Source organism: Tripterygium wilfordii, chromosome 15 (genome assembly GCF_013401445.1).
Source record: "Tripterygium wilfordii isolate XIE 37 chromosome 15, ASM1340144v1, whole genome shotgun sequence".
Lineage (NCBI taxonomy): Eukaryota > Viridiplantae > Streptophyta > Magnoliopsida > Celastrales > Celastraceae > Tripterygium > Tripterygium wilfordii.
Window position 1 is genome coordinate 4,818,038 of NC_052246.1, and position 17,746 is coordinate 4,835,783.

At 35.3% G+C, this 17,746-nt stretch overlaps 3 protein-coding genes across 28 annotated transcripts; 1 reads left to right on the forward strand and 2 right to left on the reverse strand.

Annotated features, from left to right (window-relative positions):
• The first annotated feature begins 1,495 nt into the window (after window positions 1-1,495).
• On the forward strand, window positions 1,496-8,211 carry LOC120016927 (pentatricopeptide repeat-containing protein At4g19440, chloroplastic-like). Of its 26 annotated transcripts, none has more exons than XM_038869915.1 (9): window positions 1,496-4,251; window positions 4,495-4,572; window positions 4,701-4,807; window positions 4,924-5,001; window positions 5,294-5,487; window positions 5,681-5,880; window positions 6,019-6,083; window positions 6,201-6,243; window positions 6,434-7,061. In XM_038869915.1, exon 1 carries the CDS (start codon window positions 1,736-1,738, stop codon window positions 4,232-4,234), a length of 2,499 nt encoding a protein of 832 aa, XP_038725843.1. In that variant the 5' UTR covers window positions 1,496-1,735; the 3' UTR covers window positions 4,235-4,251; window positions 4,495-4,572; window positions 4,701-4,807; window positions 4,924-5,001; window positions 5,294-5,487; window positions 5,681-5,880; window positions 6,019-6,083; window positions 6,201-6,243; window positions 6,434-7,061. The 26 variants fall into 26 exon arrangements, with proteins under 26 accessions (XP_038725843.1, XP_038725844.1, XP_038725842.1 ...); XM_038869916.1 differs by having other exon boundaries at window positions 4,701-4,745; XM_038869914.1 differs by having other exon boundaries at window positions 4,704-4,807.
• On the reverse strand, window positions 7,309-9,092 carry LOC120016929 (coniferyl alcohol acyltransferase). Its single transcript, XM_038869929.1, has one exon. It carries the CDS (start codon window positions 8,690-8,692, stop codon window positions 7,340-7,342), a length of 1,353 nt encoding a protein of 450 aa, XP_038725857.1. The 5' UTR covers window positions 8,693-9,092; the 3' UTR covers window positions 7,309-7,339.
• Window positions 9,093-13,221: 4,129 nt separating this feature from the next.
• LOC120017278 (probable beta-1,3-galactosyltransferase 2) lies at window positions 13,222-16,242 on the reverse strand. Its single transcript, XM_038870453.1, has 9 exons — window positions 15,934-16,242; window positions 15,292-15,473; window positions 15,037-15,100; window positions 14,748-14,820; window positions 14,494-14,614; window positions 14,290-14,377; window positions 14,044-14,169; window positions 13,859-13,968; window positions 13,222-13,547 (listed from the first exon to the last, which is right to left on the reverse strand). The coding sequence occupies exons 1-9, from the start codon at window positions 16,047-16,049 to the stop codon at window positions 13,399-13,401; spliced, it is 1,029 nt and encodes a 342-aa protein (XP_038726381.1). The 5' UTR covers window positions 16,050-16,242; the 3' UTR covers window positions 13,222-13,398.
• Window positions 16,243-17,746: the final 1,504 nt, after the last annotated feature.

Here is a 17,746-nt window from a genome sequence, read left to right on the forward strand (position 1 = left end):
GCAAAACAATTCCAAATTGTACAATTGTCGTGGTCTATTTTCCCTTTTTTTTTTTGTCCAAAGGACAATTAGGTTGAATGATTTTTCAAGTTTCTGTTTGGACAAAGAAAGGAAAAAAAAAGACCTCAAAGGCTCAAATACTATACGTAACGAAATAAATTCCAGTACCCACTTAATTTTAACATTTTAACGCTTGTAGTCTACAATGGTGAATGGGCAATTGAGCATCAATTTTTTTTTTTTTGAATTGTGATTTGTGGGGTTTAATGGGGAATGAATGTGTATCGTTCACAATAATGTAATTTTTTTTCACCAAAATTCATGTCTTGTGGCATGCGAGAGTGGGCCAAGCAAGCACGCATGAGGGTCAACCAAATTTCATGCCCCATACTTTAGCCTAATAAAATAAATCTAACAAATTAACATTATTTATACCTACATTTTCATCCATGACCCATCAAATTTTTCAAACACCATACCCATTGGCCAACAAAATGCCATTGATGCAATGATGAATGGGCCATTGGGGCCGTTAATTTTTTTGGGGAATTATGATTTGGTGAATTTAGGGAGGAATAGATGTGTGTTGGTCAAAATGGTTCATTGCTTTTCTCCAAATGAGATTCTAAATTAACACAAAACAAACCAACATGGGGACCAACTAACGTTCATGCCCCATGCTTGGTCCAACAAAAAGAGGCCACCAAGTGGACATAGGGAGAGCTCAAATTTTTTACTCTAATTTTTACTCCAATTCTCTATCAAAATTATGTTAAATAAGGAATTAAAATATGTGATTGAGTATTTTAGTGTTCATAATGTTAAAACATAATATATTTTGATAAAAATTATAAATATCATATTCTAAACCATAAATCCTAAATCTAAGACTATAAACACTAACAATTATGTCCTAAATCCTAAAAATTTTTGTTGGTATTCTTAAACTCAAAACATTAATTCCGAATTTCCAAACTCTAATACGTCATTTAAAAAAAAAAGATTTTTGGTAAAAGATTGAAACCAAGGATTGGAGGTCCTCAAAAGTCAAATCTCTATAAAGTGGTGTTGTTGTGTCATACTTTTGATCCATGATCCAACAAAAATCATAAAAAGCAAACAAACTCATGTCACAACATAATCCCACCACAGCAATTGCTCTTGTACTCCCTCTCATCATAGTACAAATTTTACCAAGACAAGTTTACATATCTATTTTCCTTTTTATGTGCTTACCTAATCTGCCTAGTTATTTGTAGGCCCTATGAAGCTATGTAAATGCGTGTAAAGGGAAAATGGGGAATGATTGCACACATTAGGCAGCCAATCAGGTTCCTATTTTCGGTTGGGCCGTAGTTTCCAGTCCATAGTCCACTTCTGAAAACATCCATCGGCCTGTTATTTGTGGGCCTATAGACTCTTCTAGCCCAATTTAAAGCCCAACATAGTCTCAAACCTAAACCCAAAATCTCTCTGCCGCCTCTCTCTCTCTCTCTCTCTCTCTCTCTCTCTCCATTTTCAGCTCTCCTATTGCGGCATAGCTGAGTCCACGAAGGCATGGCCTTAACAAAATTCTCAGTGAAAAAAGGCCTCGCTGGTTAGACCATCTCGCTCTGGTGGTTTTGGCGTGGCTTCTTCTCGTCGTCTCATTGAAACCAATCGAAGCAATTAATGGCTCCTTCTCAGCACCCACTCTAAAACCCTTTCAATACTATAAAACCCTGGTACTCCTTTAATGGATTTGAGAAGGCGAGCAATCTGTCAATGGAGCTATTTTCGTCCTCCCGTCACTCGACCATTAACTTGCGTGACGTCCACCTCCCAAAGCTTGAACCTGCAATGTGAAAATAATCCCCAGCCGCCACCATTGCAGCCCGAGAGCCAGCCACTGGACTCCAATCAGAATTTACTTAATCGGGTATCTTCTATTCTCAGAAACCCATCTCTAGACACTTCGAAGTGCAAAGCACTTATACCTCATTTGTGTCCTCACGAATTTGAACGGGTGTTTTTAGCTGTTGGACCGAATGCGAACCCCCGCACAGCTCTTACTTTCTTCAAGTATGCATCTGAATCTTGTAAGTTTCAGTTCACCGTTCTGTCTTATTGTATTTTGATTCGTTTGCTTGTGGTTTCGAATCTCAAGGATCCCGCAAGATTGCTTTTGATTCGTTTGATTGATGGAAAGATGCCGGTTTTGAATGCGAGAAGTCCCATGGATTGGCACCTTGAGATTGGGGCTTCCATGGCGAATTTGAATGAGCCAGGTCTTGAGGTTATTGATTTGCTAATACATGTTTATAGCACCCAATTCAGGAATTTGGGGTTTGGTTTTGCCATTGATTTGATTAGGCTTCTTGCTAGTAAGGGAAAGTTTCCATCTTCGAAGACTTGCACTTTTTTGTTAACTTCTTTATTGAAGGCTAACGAGTTAAACAAGAGTGTTGAGGTATTTGAGATAATTCGAGGTGGTGTTTTTCCTGATGTTTATTTGCTCAGCACTGCTATTAACGCATTCTGCAAGGTAGGAAGAATTGAAGATGCCATAGGGTTGTTTTCAAAAATGGAACAGCAGTTAGGTGTTTCTCCTAATGTAGTTACATACAATATTATTATTGATGGATTATGTAAGAATGGGAGATTGGATGAGGCATTTGGGTATAAAATCAAGATGGTGAATAATGGTGTAGAACTGTCTCTCAAAACATATAGTATCCTTCTTAATGGTTTGGTGAAGTCAGAGAAATTCGGTGATGCGTATATTATGTTGAAGGAAATGTCTGACATGGGTTTTGTGGCCAATGAGATTGTATATAACACATTGATTGGTGGATTTTGTAAACAGGGTAATATTGGTGATGCACTTAGGATTAGGGATGATATGGTATCCAAGGGCATAAATCCTAATTCAGTTACTTACAATTCTCTTATACAAGGAGTTTGCAAGAGAGATCTAGTGGAATATGCTGAACAACTCTTGATGGAAATGCTATTGAGAGGCTTACCAGTAAACCGAGGTGCTTATTGTTCGGTAATTTGTCTGTTATGTGTGAAGCATAAGTTTGATTCTGCACTACATTTCATGAAGGAGATGTTAGCCAAAAATTTAAGTCCCAATGATAAGTTGCTAACCTCAATTGTTGTCGGGCTTTGTCAGCATGGAAAGCATTCAAATGCAATTGAGCTATGGTTTAAACTGTTTGAGAAAGGGTTTACAGCCAGTACAGAAACTTCAAATGCTCTAATTCATGGGCTCTTTCAAGCTGGTAATATTCAAGAAGCTACTAGGATGGTTACGGTGATGCTTGAGAAGGGTATAATATTTGATAGAATCACGTACAACACACTCATCCGGGGTTGTTGCAAAAATGGGGAAGTGGTGAAAGCGTTTAAAATTAGGGAAGAGATGTCTAAACAAGGGATTGAACCAGATATTTATACTTATAATACGCTAATTGATGGGCTGTGTAAGTTGGGTAAAGTGGAAGAAGCATTTAAACTTTTGGATGACTGCAAAAGAAATGGTCTTAATCCAAATGTTCATACTTTTGGCCCAATAATAGATGGATACTCTAATGCCGGTAAAGCTGAAGAGGGTGAGAGACTATTCAATGAGTGGGTTGGTATGAAACTGTGGCCAAATTCTGTTGTTTATAATACTCTAATCAAAGGATACTCTAAAAGTGGGAATATGATGGCAGCCTTCAGACTTCGTGATGACATGAGAATGAAAGGAATCCCTCCCACTGCTAAAACATATTCTTCTCTAATAAAGGGCATGTGCAGCATTGGGCTTGTTGAGGACGCAAAAAAACTTTTTGATGAAATGAGGAAGGAGAATTTGTTGCCAAATGTGGTATCTTATACTATAGTTATTCAAGGTTACTGTAAGCTAGGCCAGATGGATAAAGCTAGATGTGCCTGGGACGAAATGTCTTCATGTAACATAAACCCTAACCAATTTACCTACACTGTCATGATTGATGGGTACTGTAAACTGGGTAACATGAAAGAAGCTACTAAGCTTCTAAGTGAAATGGAAGAAAATGGAATTGCCCCAGATGTTGTCACTTATAATGCCCTAATAGATGGATTGACAAAAAATGGGAAAATAGAGGAGGCTTTAAAAGTATGTGATCATATGCGCAGCAGGGGTGTCGTCCCTGACGAAAAAACACATACCATATTGACTCCTGGGTTTCATCAGCCATTGACACATACAACTCAAGATTGATCAGGAACTTCAAAAAGGTCAGGCATATTTCTGCATCCAATATATTCCATTCCTTCAAATCTGTCTAGGCTTCTGGCATGTATGCAAATGCATGCAATTTTTAACTCAACAGTTTTATGTTTGCAATGTCTAGGAGTGCAATGGATATTACATTCTTGTATACAAATGCAATGCATTTTTTCCCTATCAGTTCATGTTTACGAGATCTCCTTTTCACATGCCTGATTTATGTGGGTCTTGGTTTTGTTCTTTTTTCTTAGATGAGGTGAATCTTAGAACAGGGAAAGCGTCCTCTTGCCTTCATTTCCTACTTTAATAATTATTGTTGGATTATAGAGGTTCGACTCTTAATTGCTTATGATTGGTTCTTTCGTGTATTTCTTAATTATATATCAATATATCATATATATCTGTTTGGTTACTCAGGATTTTGTTCTTATTTTTATTGATGTTGGTGAAATTTCAGTAGTTCCTGTCAAGGCATGTTGCTTGTAAACTATGGGATAGTTCGGTAATTTTCTATTGTCTACTGCCTCAGATTCCAACTTTATGAATTATTGTTGGATTTTAGAGGTTCCTCTCTTAACTGTTTATGATTGATTCTTCTATGTATTTTTTAATTATATATCTCTATCTGGTTAATGTGGCTTTTCTTCTTATTTTGATTGACATAGTTGCACTTTCTGTAGTTTCTTTCAAGGCTTGTTGCTCGTAACCCATGGGATGGTGCTGTCATATGTTTTTCTTAAGCCTCAGATCGGTGTAAGGTACTTTTCCACTAAAATTGTTACTTTTATTTTATGTGAATTTCATCTTATTTCTTTGCTGTGTGTTAATAAAGTTGAGTCTGTTTACAAACCTGGAAAATTGGGAATTCGCAAAACTATAAATAATTGTGTTTTTCTTACAGATTACAGATGTAGACTTTTTATTTTGCGTTACAGATAGACCAATAATGAGCATTGCGGTGACTTGAAACTTTCTAGTAAAAAATTCTTGATTGAGGCATTTTCAAAATTTTTTCCCTGTTTTTATGGGGTGCTAATTAACATGAAACAGGTCTCCAGTTCTCACACACCAACGTTTGACTGAAGTTTTCTTGTTAGTTGGTGCAACAGAAGAATGGACTGGTAATCATGAAAGGAGATTTACTAAAGATCAAGGATAGCAGATATCAGTTGATAAATACAGATGCACCCACACAAGAAAAGAAAAACTTTCTTGTCTGCTTTCTTGCATTAGGGATTAATGTGGTATTGCCTAAAACTTTTCTCGAACTTTTTTCCTTTTCTTATTTCCTACAATTTGTTTTTAATGCAGTGAATAAGGGCCATATTTTGTAGTATTTAAACCTAAAAAATTGTGATAAGATTTTGATGGATTACTGGGGAAATAGCCTTGAAAGTGTGAAATAATTTATGATGAGTTCTGTACGATGTTTCACAGTTCGGTGGAACATTGGTTATGCAGAAGTCTACGCTGAAGCCGGAAGAGGCTTTTAAAGGATACATAGGAACATCTTTGGATGAAATCACATGCATTAATTCATGGGTGGAATTAACTGTCAACAGCACAATCAAGATTGATTGGAAACTTGGAAAGGCTGGCCACTTATCTTGGACAAGACATGGCCTTTCCTTAAAATTGTGAGTGCATAGGTATTTGGCTTACTCATTCATTCAAATTATTTATGTTCAAGTTTCGAAAGCCCATTTCTTTGCAAGGCACCTAAATTTCACATGCTTTTTCTATGTTTTCTTTACTTCTATTTTGAGACAAGGTAGGTAATGATAGACGTGGACACAATTATCCGCTTCTTTACCAATGTGGGACCTGATCGATTGCAGAGGTTTGTTGCTTGACTTGTAATTTTTGCGTTGGGGTTTAGTTTCCGTTTATCTTATAATATATTCTAGTTTTGTAGGAGTAAATATGTGTGGGTTTTAATCGAATTTGACTGATGCAGGTGCATTGCTTTTTGGTTGCTCAGACAAGGTGCTCCTAGATAGGTAGATGGTGCTATCTCATGGTTATTTTCACCTTATGTAGTTATGTGTTAAGATGGATACTCTTCCACCAACGTTTTGCTCTGTTATCTCAATTCACGTCCGTTCTTCCTCAAAAAGTGCCTTACATTGATTGAAGGTTCTTCCATATGTAAACTATTCCACATGCTTGAACTACTTATGTCTTGTACAGGTAGTAATTTAAGGTTTTATTTTCGTAATTTTGGACGGTACATGGACCAAGAGAGAAGCTAACTAGAGACAGCAGCAGATGGGTGCCTTAGCAAGGTGTCATTGGCTAGCCCAGTTTCTGCTTCTTGAAAAAGTGACTCATCCGTAGGAGATGGAAGGAATTTTAAGTTTTTAACGAGAGGAGTCTCATGACGGGCTGCAGATATGCATGAGTTACTTGGTATATGTATTTTATCTAGAGAAGAATTGTCAAGCTACTCAACCCAGAAAGTCTGACTGCCACTACATACTAGGTATTTCCCTGAATGGAGCAGTTTTTTTCTCTTACACTTTGTTTGTAGCAATTGTTTAACTTGAGATTTTGAATGACAAATTAGTTTTTTAGGGATTGCAGAGGTTTTAGAGGTGGTGATAATTATTTATTGGGAGTTGTTCATTGGGGAATTCAGCTTCAATTGTGTTTGTTCAACAAAAAGACGTATTTGAACACAAGCTTTTGAGAATAATCTTGTTCATCATTAACTAGTTCCCTATATTTTTTTCTCTGCTTTTCCCATGGTTTAGGAATTGTAACCATGGCATTTAAATTGCACTGAATCAGTTCTATCTAGAGTCCTTTCAAGGGTTCATCCTTGTTCCTTCTTGTGTTATTCTCTTAAAATGTTTTGTCATTATAATATATTTACTGGTTTTTTCAATTTTTTTTTATTGTAGTGAGGGAGATGATCAGAAATACCCCAAAAAAGAAAAGAGAAACAAATACTAGAAAACTCTGAAAGAAGAAAAAGAGAGGTGTTATTGCATATCTGAGTTGTGACTGATAATATTGCCCTTACATTAGGCATATGAAATATTGTTCAAGTAGAGAGACTAGGACCTCATGCATAACACATAATTATATTGGAATTTAGAATTGCAGAAGAGTGGCAGACATAGGTTGGAAGATTGAGTCAGACTCCAATGCAGCAGCCAGTTCTGGCCACAAAATTGCAGACACAGTCCATGAACCATCATCCCTAGCACTTGGCCTTTGATTCATATACCCAACTCCAATCCTTTCAATGGTGGAACACACTGTCCCCAACACTGGACTCCCAAATCCAAAATCAACTTCACTCACTGGAAACCTTCTTCCAGATGACAGAACAAGTGCTGGTGTATCCCCCAAACCAAGCACAATCTTTGACATCATCAGCCCCGGGCGGTGACATTCGATCCAATCGATCAAGTCCAGGAAATGATCTTCATTAGCCACACTTGATATTGCCTCATGAACATGATTGGCAATATCTGAAATTGAACCTTTGTTCAAGTCTTCAACACTTGACTCTCCCACAGCAACAGACAAAACATTTCCTATGTAATTTGACATCAAATAGTCCTCTCTGATTCTTCCTCGTCCGTTGACTAACCACCCCATCTTGCACTTCTCTTGGCATTCATCAATGGCTTTGACCATGATCTTCCAGATGTAGGCTGAGAAAGCTTCAATTTTTGTTCTCTTGGTACCATCAGCACAAGCTAATATTTGAAGGTTATTGATGCTTGATGCGTCGATGAAGTAGAGGCGCTTAATGAGTCTTTTCTTCATTGGAATATTTAGTATTTCATGTAATGAACACTTGATATATGTTTGATCCACAGAAGGATGATAAGTAGGCGGACAGCGTGGAAAAAGGTTTCTGCTATGATCTGGTATGCAAGAAACCGGTTTCTTTCGAGCAAGTTCAGACCAGGAAACAAGGAATTTTCCAAAGGAACTAGCATCACCAAGTGCATGATCAAATGAGAATGTGATTGAGATTCCTCCACAAGTGTAACTTGTGACTTGGACTTGCACTGGAAAGCCAGAATTTACAGATACTAGCTTCCCTTTTAAAGACAGATCAAGATTGTAGAAGTTAAGTTGCTTCAAAGGAATGTTGGCTTGGGCTTCTACAACCAGAGCACCAGTATTGTCACATATGACCTCTGGCTCCCCTGTTTCCGGCTTTTCAGTAATTCGACCGGAGAACGGGTAGTAGTATTCAAGTGTTTCAGAGAGGGAACTTTTGAGGGATTCAGTGATGGTGGTGTAGTTAACATTCTGAACATTTTGGTAGAAGTAGAAATATGTCACCGGAAAACGGCCCGAAAGCAGGTCAAGGTTTGATAGTGAGAGGATTTTAGGCTCTGGGAAGGGATTACTGATAGCTTTTACAATACTTTCTCTAGTGAAGCTTACTTCAAAATTTCCAGGTCCAGAATCCACCACCTCCATTAGTGTTGTTCTATGCAATCTCTGCTTGTGAAAGAATGGTTCATGAGCTTCTCAATTATATAGGACTTGATTTGCTTCAATGTTTTTATTGTTCTTAGTGTTGGGTGATCGATCCAAGTGAGCACTAACAAAAAAGCTGGAACGATTTGAAATTGAAAACCCATTGATTGGCAGGCAGAATCATGTCACTTTTGAAAATTTTATATGAACAATGTGGAATTTCCTTGTTTGTGGCCAAAGGCACAGCCATGAATATATGTTTCCACGACTTGGGAAACTGCAAGGACATGGTTAGTGCTGCTCAGAGTAGGCCTTATAGGTGAGGTAATTGCAAGAATCCAAAAGACTGTTAAAAGCATTATATATTGCTATCTTGTCGATTGACTTGGGAGACAATAATTGTATTGAATGTCCAATCTCAGAGTTAAAAAGTGTGCTATGGGCCTTGTGGCTTACTTTCTAATATGGGCTGGGCTTCTTGGGTCTGAGATGGAGCTTGCTTAGTTTCAAGTTACACATTTTTTTGATAACAGAATGACACTATACAAGTTTACCCTTTTAGACCGTCAGACTCGCATATACAAAAATTTCTCATCTGACGACAGAGTAATTTGGATCAAAACTCAATGCTTGGCCACAAAGTTATTGCTTCCATTACAAATTGTATCAGTACCTAGTTTATATGGTTTGGCCTCCGAGACATTCTATCAACCGAATGATTGGTTTCATGCTACGCAACATAACAAAGATGGGTAGGATATACCTTTCAATTAGTACTTGTTTTGTGCACAATTACAAATTGAAGGGGAATTCTAACAGTGGAATGCAAGACAGAGACTTCATTAATCATATATCACATTTATATATTTCCAAAACAAAGGAAAAATATATGAGGTTGATAATTTACCACTGTATATATGGAATTGCATGGGAGGCAAACAACTGTGACCTTTAGATTTCCATAACTTGAAGGGCAGAGGGAAAGTGAACCAAGCTACCAAATTTAGTTAGAATGGTCCCAATACTATTGCCTTACTTGTTGCCAAGTCAATTTTCATGTGCAAAGGATGAATTATAACCACAAATTTAAATGATATTCAAGTTCAAGTTCCCAAACCCATCTTCACAATTTGAGCTGGAGGAAAATGAGAGTGAAAATGACTATACAATGTTGCCACTTTCCAGCATTTACAATTGGTTCCTACATACTTGTCACATGAAAACACATGTTTATGTACTTTGGGGAATCACACCCAACCCATTAATTCGAGTGGTAAGAATAACGTATATCACCTTGACGACAAGGGTTCGAATCCCCCTCCCTATTTCGAGAAAGTACTTTGGAGAATCTCTTTGGTATAAGCCCTCCAACCCAATTCATCTCTATATAATCATCACATGCATTTTGCAATCTCACCTCATAAAGTCATAGCAAAGATTAATGTCTTCTTCTAAGCCTCTCTTGTCATCATCTTCTTCTATGGCTACCCAGTTTGTAACCCTTGCTAGCTTCAATCAAATAGCACCGTCTGCGGAAAGAGTGATCTTCGATCACCGGGTTAATTCAAACATGAAAAATCGAAGAAAGCTGGAAAATTGCGCGGAAGAACAAAATGGAGATGCAGAGAGAAAGAAGCGCAAGGTTAAGGGAGATCGTCGTTGCTGGTCCGGAAAACTTCCTCGGATTTTAGGGCTTTGGTATATGACATCCACCATAAGCTACATCCTTAGGAAGGCCAGGGCATTTTACAATGAGTTCTGTTGTGACACCTTTGATGATCCATTTGTGGGTACTAATGAATTAACACTAGTCGATCCATATTTTGGCCTCCCAGTAGTCCCACCTCCAACTTTAGCTCCATATACATGCAAATAATTGAGTAATTAGCTTGAGAAAACAAGGGTTGAATCTATTGAGAAAAGGAGCATGTACTAGCTAGAAATGAAATGTTTTAAATCACAACATTTTCTTTCTTCTTTGTTTTTACAACACCTGCAACAACAGATCAAATAATACATCTAAATTTATTCAGAAGCACTGCAGATCTAGAAAAAGCAAACCAAAAAAATGAAAAAAAAAAAAAAAAACAATGATATTACTTGGTTTAAAAACAATGAAATTTCATAATTGAAAAATTCAATTTCACTCATGATAAACCAGTGAGATTTTCAATCATAACATTGCAAATTTTTTTGAGTTTCAATTATAATAAATCATATAAGTATGTAAAAATGTTCATGTGAAATTTTATAGTAAATGGAGTACATATGTTCAGTCAAACGACTAATATCATTGTTCTCAGAACAATGAAATTTATTTAAATCAATGCGATTTTCAATTATAACTGTGAAATTTATTTAAGTTTCAATCATGATAAATCATATTAAGTATGTAAGAATGTTCATAGCAAACGGAGTACATATGATTACTCAAACAAGAAATTTCATTGTTCTCATAACAATGAAGTTTCACTATTGGTCTAATTTTCACAGTTTTCTGTAAATTTTTGTCAAGATCTTCGATTTTCGTATATAATATATCAATTTCATAAGATTCTCTAGATGACTCTCACATTTGGGTGAGAGCCTCACCATTTTTAACTCAAATCAAAAAATTTATTTTAATTTTAATTTTTTATGTGATCATATTTAATCAATAAGTAATGAAATAATAACAAAATGTCATATTTAAAATACATAATTGTGGGATATTATCAAAATTATGTATTTTTCAAAATGACATTATCAAATAAGTGAGGATTCAAAAGGTTTCTTTCTTTTTCAGAGCAAAGGAGAATTCCGCCTTTAGGAGGAATCAAACTTTCATTGGAATTCTAGATTTCATGGATTCTATCCAAACATAGGAATCATTGACAAAAAGAAAAATTTTATTCCTGAAAACTAGATTCCGCGAACCAAGCGACACCTTGTAATCAAATGAGAATATAAAAAAAATATTATGTACTAAACAAAAAGATTACCAAAATGATGTATGCCCATAATTTTTCCATCCATAAACTTACATAATCTAGGTGACAAGCAAAAAAGACATGCCACATAGATTAAAAAAAATAAACAAACTTTATCAAAAAAGTCACATAGACATGCCACATGTTTATATAAGTTTATGGATGTTTATTTTATGGATGTGTAGTGCTTCCGAAAAGATTATGTGCAATGTGTCGAAAGTCTCTCAAATTATAATTTTAATATTCTACTCAATTATGCTGCACAAAAAGATATAGCATACAAGTAATATGAAACAAAAGGATTGTTCAAAATCTCTTTAATTGTAATTTTGAGATTCTATTTAATTACAATTAATAGCAATCAAACGAGAATATAAAAAAACATATTATGTGCTAAACAAAAAAGATTATTTGCGAAAATCTCTCCAATTGTAATTTTGAGATTCTACTCAATTACAATTAATAGCAATCAAATGAGAATATAAAAAAAATATTTTGTACTAAACAAAAGAAATTACATATAATGTTTCAAAATGCTCCAACAAGACCGGCGGATCATGTTTATATATAACTCTGTTGTTATTAACCATGATATTCCGGGTGGACCAGACCCTATTCATAATGGTGCACCAGGAGGTCCAGGACTACCAACAGACTAGATGTTAGCTCTCCATCAACCTCAAGAGGACTAGCTACCCTAATGATCTCGTATTACTACTCTATTGATCTTCTGTTTAGTTTAGTAAACAAATTTGCGCCAATGATGAGCTTGAATAAAACATATTCTATTTCTTAAAGCATTTGCATACAAAATTTCAAGTTTCATAGTAAAATGCCAGATCTGTTACAGTCTTACTAATCACATGGAGAACCAAAGGCATTAACCATGTCTCCTGGTTTTCGGTTTCGGTTTCGGTTTCGCAGTGAGCATAGCAAGAGTCTATAAACATTCATCTGGATGAAGAATTGCCAGATCCAGATAATGCAATTAAAAACTGTAACCTAAAGCCTGAAAATAAATCCAAAAGATAGAATTCACATAACTTAATTGTCAGAAAAAATACATAGTTCCTGTAACTGCTAGAACATATATTTTCTTAAAGTTGTTGGGTTCTAATTCAATGCGCTTGTGAATCTATTGAGAAGAGGAGCATGCACTAGAAATGAAATCTTTTAAATCACAACTTGTATTATATATATATATAAATTCTCACATAAGGGTCTAAAGTAAAGGTATAAAATAAGGGTTTAATTTGTGTTTAACGATATGAATGAATGAGATGAAAAGTGGGGCCTACTGCCTTGGATCGCACATGTTTCAAATCAATGAAATAAAATTAATTAATATCTATAAGAATATCTTATACATTTTGGTTAATATTTTGACGAAAAAGATTGCAAGTTGTGAGTGTGAGCAACCCAACTACATAACACCTCCTTTTACGCCGGCGCAGCCTTGCTTATTATGTGACATGCTATGCTGGAATTACAAGCGAACAGGCAGAACCTAACATCTGGTCAAAGTATTAACATGACTTGTATAGAGCTGCAGAAGAAAACTCTAAAAAAAAGTATTTACATGGCTTAAAACAATTTTAGTCAACATTCCCTTCCCTAACACATTGGGAGCCAAGCAAACATAAAACCGAACATAGGAGAACAAGTTTTAAACATATTAAAATAATGAAAAAGCTCACAGCCCTCACACCACCTGAGTTCGGAATATATAACCATTTGTCAGAAAGCTGTGTTCCATAAGACATTTTCACCTTCGCCGCATCGCCGGTGAACCTCCTTCATTCTCTCCACTGACGTGCAGATCCCGCTGCAGCTCCAATTAAAGGAAGCAATACAAATGTTGCCCGCCCGAGCCTTCCACTCACAATCTGTAGTAAAATGTTGGATTGTATAATCTTAAATTATTTCCCTTTCTTGCTGTCAAAGTAACAGACAGCTACTGTGCTATAACTAAAATACCAGAACTGGAAGAAGAATTTTTTGAAGAACAAATTTCACCATAAGAACTTTAGTATCTCACCATTACAGCACCATTACACCACTGTCTACCATTACAAGAGCAACATAAGGCTATTAAGCACTCTCATATTAGTTGGCATTCACTGGGTGTATTTCAAGAGATTAATATAAAGAGATCTTGGTTGAAACCTTGGTAACATGAGCTGAGAGTAAAATTTACCAGGTGGAATACCGCAGCAGAGTCTCCGGTCATCAATATGCTTTACATCCAATCCAATAAACCATGATCCCAAGGAAACATCCTCATTAGCATACTTGTGCAACACATGCCTATCATTGGAAGAGAAACAAATCAGGATAGACGTTACTTAGATATGAGGATTACCACCTTCGACACGAACTTACTGGTTAACTGATATATAAGTAGCCAAATCATTTGAAATTGCATATAATTGTCCTGTAGCATGAAGGAAATATGTGCTTCCTTGCTCCCCAAATTTCCAATACTCGGGTTCATGATATTTCACTCCTCTTCAATATTTTAAAAAAGCAACAAGTAAGAAAAAAGATAACAGTATATCATATGCGTACAAAACATAAATATAAATGCATAAAGTATCAGAAGCAACTCATTTAAAATGCTCTGCCTACTTTCGAGCAAGAACTGGACCACACTTCATGCATCCAATATATATCATTGGCTGTGATCGATGCCTTACTAAAGTTGCTCCAAGCGTTGCTGCACAAAGATATGTTGGAAGGGATTCAGTTTAATCATATCCCAAAGTAATTAAGGACAAAGTTGATCGAAATCTATCATGATCTATGACCACACACCGAAGAGTTTGATCTTACCCATGTTTACATGCACATCATCATCGACTTTAACATAAAAATCCGCATCCCACAAAGCAACAACAGTTGAAAAGTATGTCTTTGTTTTGGCTGATAACTCGAGGTAACCCTCAACATGATCCTGCTCCCATCACAAAAGTACACATCGCATGATTCAGCTGTTTCTTCGGCAAGTATAAATGAGACTGTTTCCATAATCTCATGTATATACTATATTTTATGCCAAACGGGTTTACCACTAGCAAGGTTATTACCAGCCTCAAAAGATCACCATGTTTTTTGCCCTCAGCCTCGAGAGCTCTATAAAGGTTGCCACTTGATTCAGCACTAGCAATAAAACAACCAAAGGAGAAGGACAACATAAAATTGATTCATGTTTTCTAGTTGTATTCATTGCAAATACAACAAAAAGCTTCAGAACCTGTCTTTGATGGCTTAACTGAATGACATGGTATACGAAGTTTATTATTCCTTAAAAAATATGAGAAACTCCTAACAGAAGCTTATTTAACAGAAAATTTTGAACTTAGACCAAATATTCACCTGCGACCTATTACAAACCGGATTATGATGCCCTTCTCTTCCTCGAGCATTTTTCTTGTATCTCCTGGTTCTCACAGATATGAAAAAATGAGGAGGGAAGAGAAAAGAAGGAAATGATTTATAATCAATCGACTAGATATAAGACTGTATTGTTAGAATATGTATAACCAAATTAAATGCCCCATCCCAACAAGTTAATTTATTGGGTTGAATGGCAATTTTAGAAAAGACAAGAGTATGATATTATATACAGACCTTGCGGCATCCAAGTAGCACGGATTGAATCTCTTCGTTCTCGGCTACTAAATGATGTAATAATGCCTATAACCATTAAATATTTTCTTCTGCGGCTTGATTCAATAATGTTTACAGAGTGTGCAGCCCTTCCAGCAGCTAAGTACTCCATCTCCAGATTTGAAATTGATTTATCCACAGCACTGCATTTTCCATGTAGTTAAAAGATCGAGTACCATTCATTTCTGTCAGCGTAATTGAGATGAACAAACCCCAAACAACAATAGCTTACTGTATCATCACATTCTGCTGGACTACTGCCCAGTATTCTAATTAGAAAATCAGGAAATATTCTGAAAAGATATATATATCCATAGGGTTTTTCATACATAACCCTCTATAATCATGTGGCAATTACATTGTTTCTGATTAACAAGTCTCTTATTACACTTTTCAGTACGTAATTTCATCATTTTAAGTGTCACGCTAACTGTTACTTCTCATATTGTGCAAAAAAAATCGGCTGACAATAAGTAACTAAAAGCAATAAAAAAAAAAAAAAATCTTTCACAACCATGGACACAATCTTGCTTCTGATAGGCAAGCGGGTTGAATTCAAAATGCAAGAAGGAATTAGAGAAGCTGAGAAAGAAGAGAGAGAACCTGTGAGAGAATAGCATTCCAGCGTAGAAGAAGCCAATACAAAGCATAATAGTCCATTTCTTGGACACCACAATCTTGGAAGATGATTCAATTCCTCTGTTCTGCTTCCAAGTCATTGTGGCTTTGCTTCCAATTCCAATTCCAAAACCAAATCACAACTACTAATAAATTCAGGCAAAAACCCACTTCCATTCCAAGTCAACTTACACATCCATATTGATCCAAAAACCCACTTCACTATCTCAATACATCACGATTTCCATTTTTTTTTATTATATATTTATGGAACCAAGAGAGTGTGTAACCTTTCTTTCGAATTACTATAATAAATCCCGAGGTCGCTGTCCTCCAGAACCACAATTTGTTTGTAGAAACCAACATATACAGAATCCAAACCAATGCCATCAATGTGAAAAGAAAAAAAAAGAAATTATCACTGAGGACACAATTGATAATTGGAAAGACATCTTCTAATAGGTCCATCCGAACAAAATTGGGGCAATTTCCAATAAGTCCATAATTTGGAAGACTTATTATAGTAAGGACAGCGAGAAAAAAAATAATAATTGTAAGGATATGTTGAATTACATATATGTCCATCTACATTTAATAAAACTATAAAATTTAATGAATCGACATGTTTCATTTTAAGTTATCCCACATTTTCGTTTACGACAGCGCTACGTATTCATAATAAAATCATCCATAAAGGCCTATAATCTATCTAGCATGCTTACTAAGTAAGATGAATCCCAGCTTTTTACTTTTTATTTCTTAAGTGAAATTTCAAAATGTTTTGTCTCTCAAAATACATATTAGATTTCAAAAAAAAATTACATATTCGGATTTAGCATGTAAAACTCTTTCCAAAAATATTTATTTTTGATAGGTTTAACCTAGATGTTCTTAATTACATTGTTTTTGAAACAGTACATAAAAATCTACAACACTTAAAATAATGTAATTACGTACAAAAAAGTGTAAAAAGAAATTGTGTTAGTCAGAAATAATGTAATAAGAGATTGTATTAATTAGAAATAATGTAACAAGAGACTGTGTTAAAACAATGTAATTACCACATATTATGGATGGTTATGTATGAAAAACTTATGAATATATATCATTTTCGAAGAAAAGAAAAAAATAATCAAAACTCATGATGTTATGCTTGGAGAAAAAATACAAAAAAGGCTAGGATGGTTAACACTTTGTAATTTTATTAAATGAAAAGGGGCATATATGTATTTTAATGAGTTGTGTCATTCATCATCATCATCAATCAGGCATTCATCTCAAAATTTTGGAGTTGACTACATGAGTATATGAGAACATCATCGTAAATCTACTACATATATTTGTTTTTCTCATTCATTTTTATTATGAATCTTACATTCATAACCCAAAGATTTTTTTTTTTCCATCTCCAACCTCAAGCATATATTCAGTTAGATTTACGAAGAAACACTAATCAAAGACACGATGTTTTTAAATGATGACCACTTAATCTAGTGGCAACAATTAACCAAACCATTTCAAGGCAAGAGTTTGAATTAATATTCTTGGGTTCCAGTTTAATTTTTTAAAATACACTTAACGTATGGGCCAGCCCAATTTTTGAGGCTGTTAAAGTTGATACAAGTCGAGCCCGATATATGGTGGTTCTTTGCATGGACATACAAAATTAAATAACGTCACACACATATATATATATATATATATATATATATATACACGTTCAAAAGTCTCACACTTTATTAATTATTGGGATGAGAAAATATTAAATAAAAATGAGTTTATCCTAACTTGATGCATT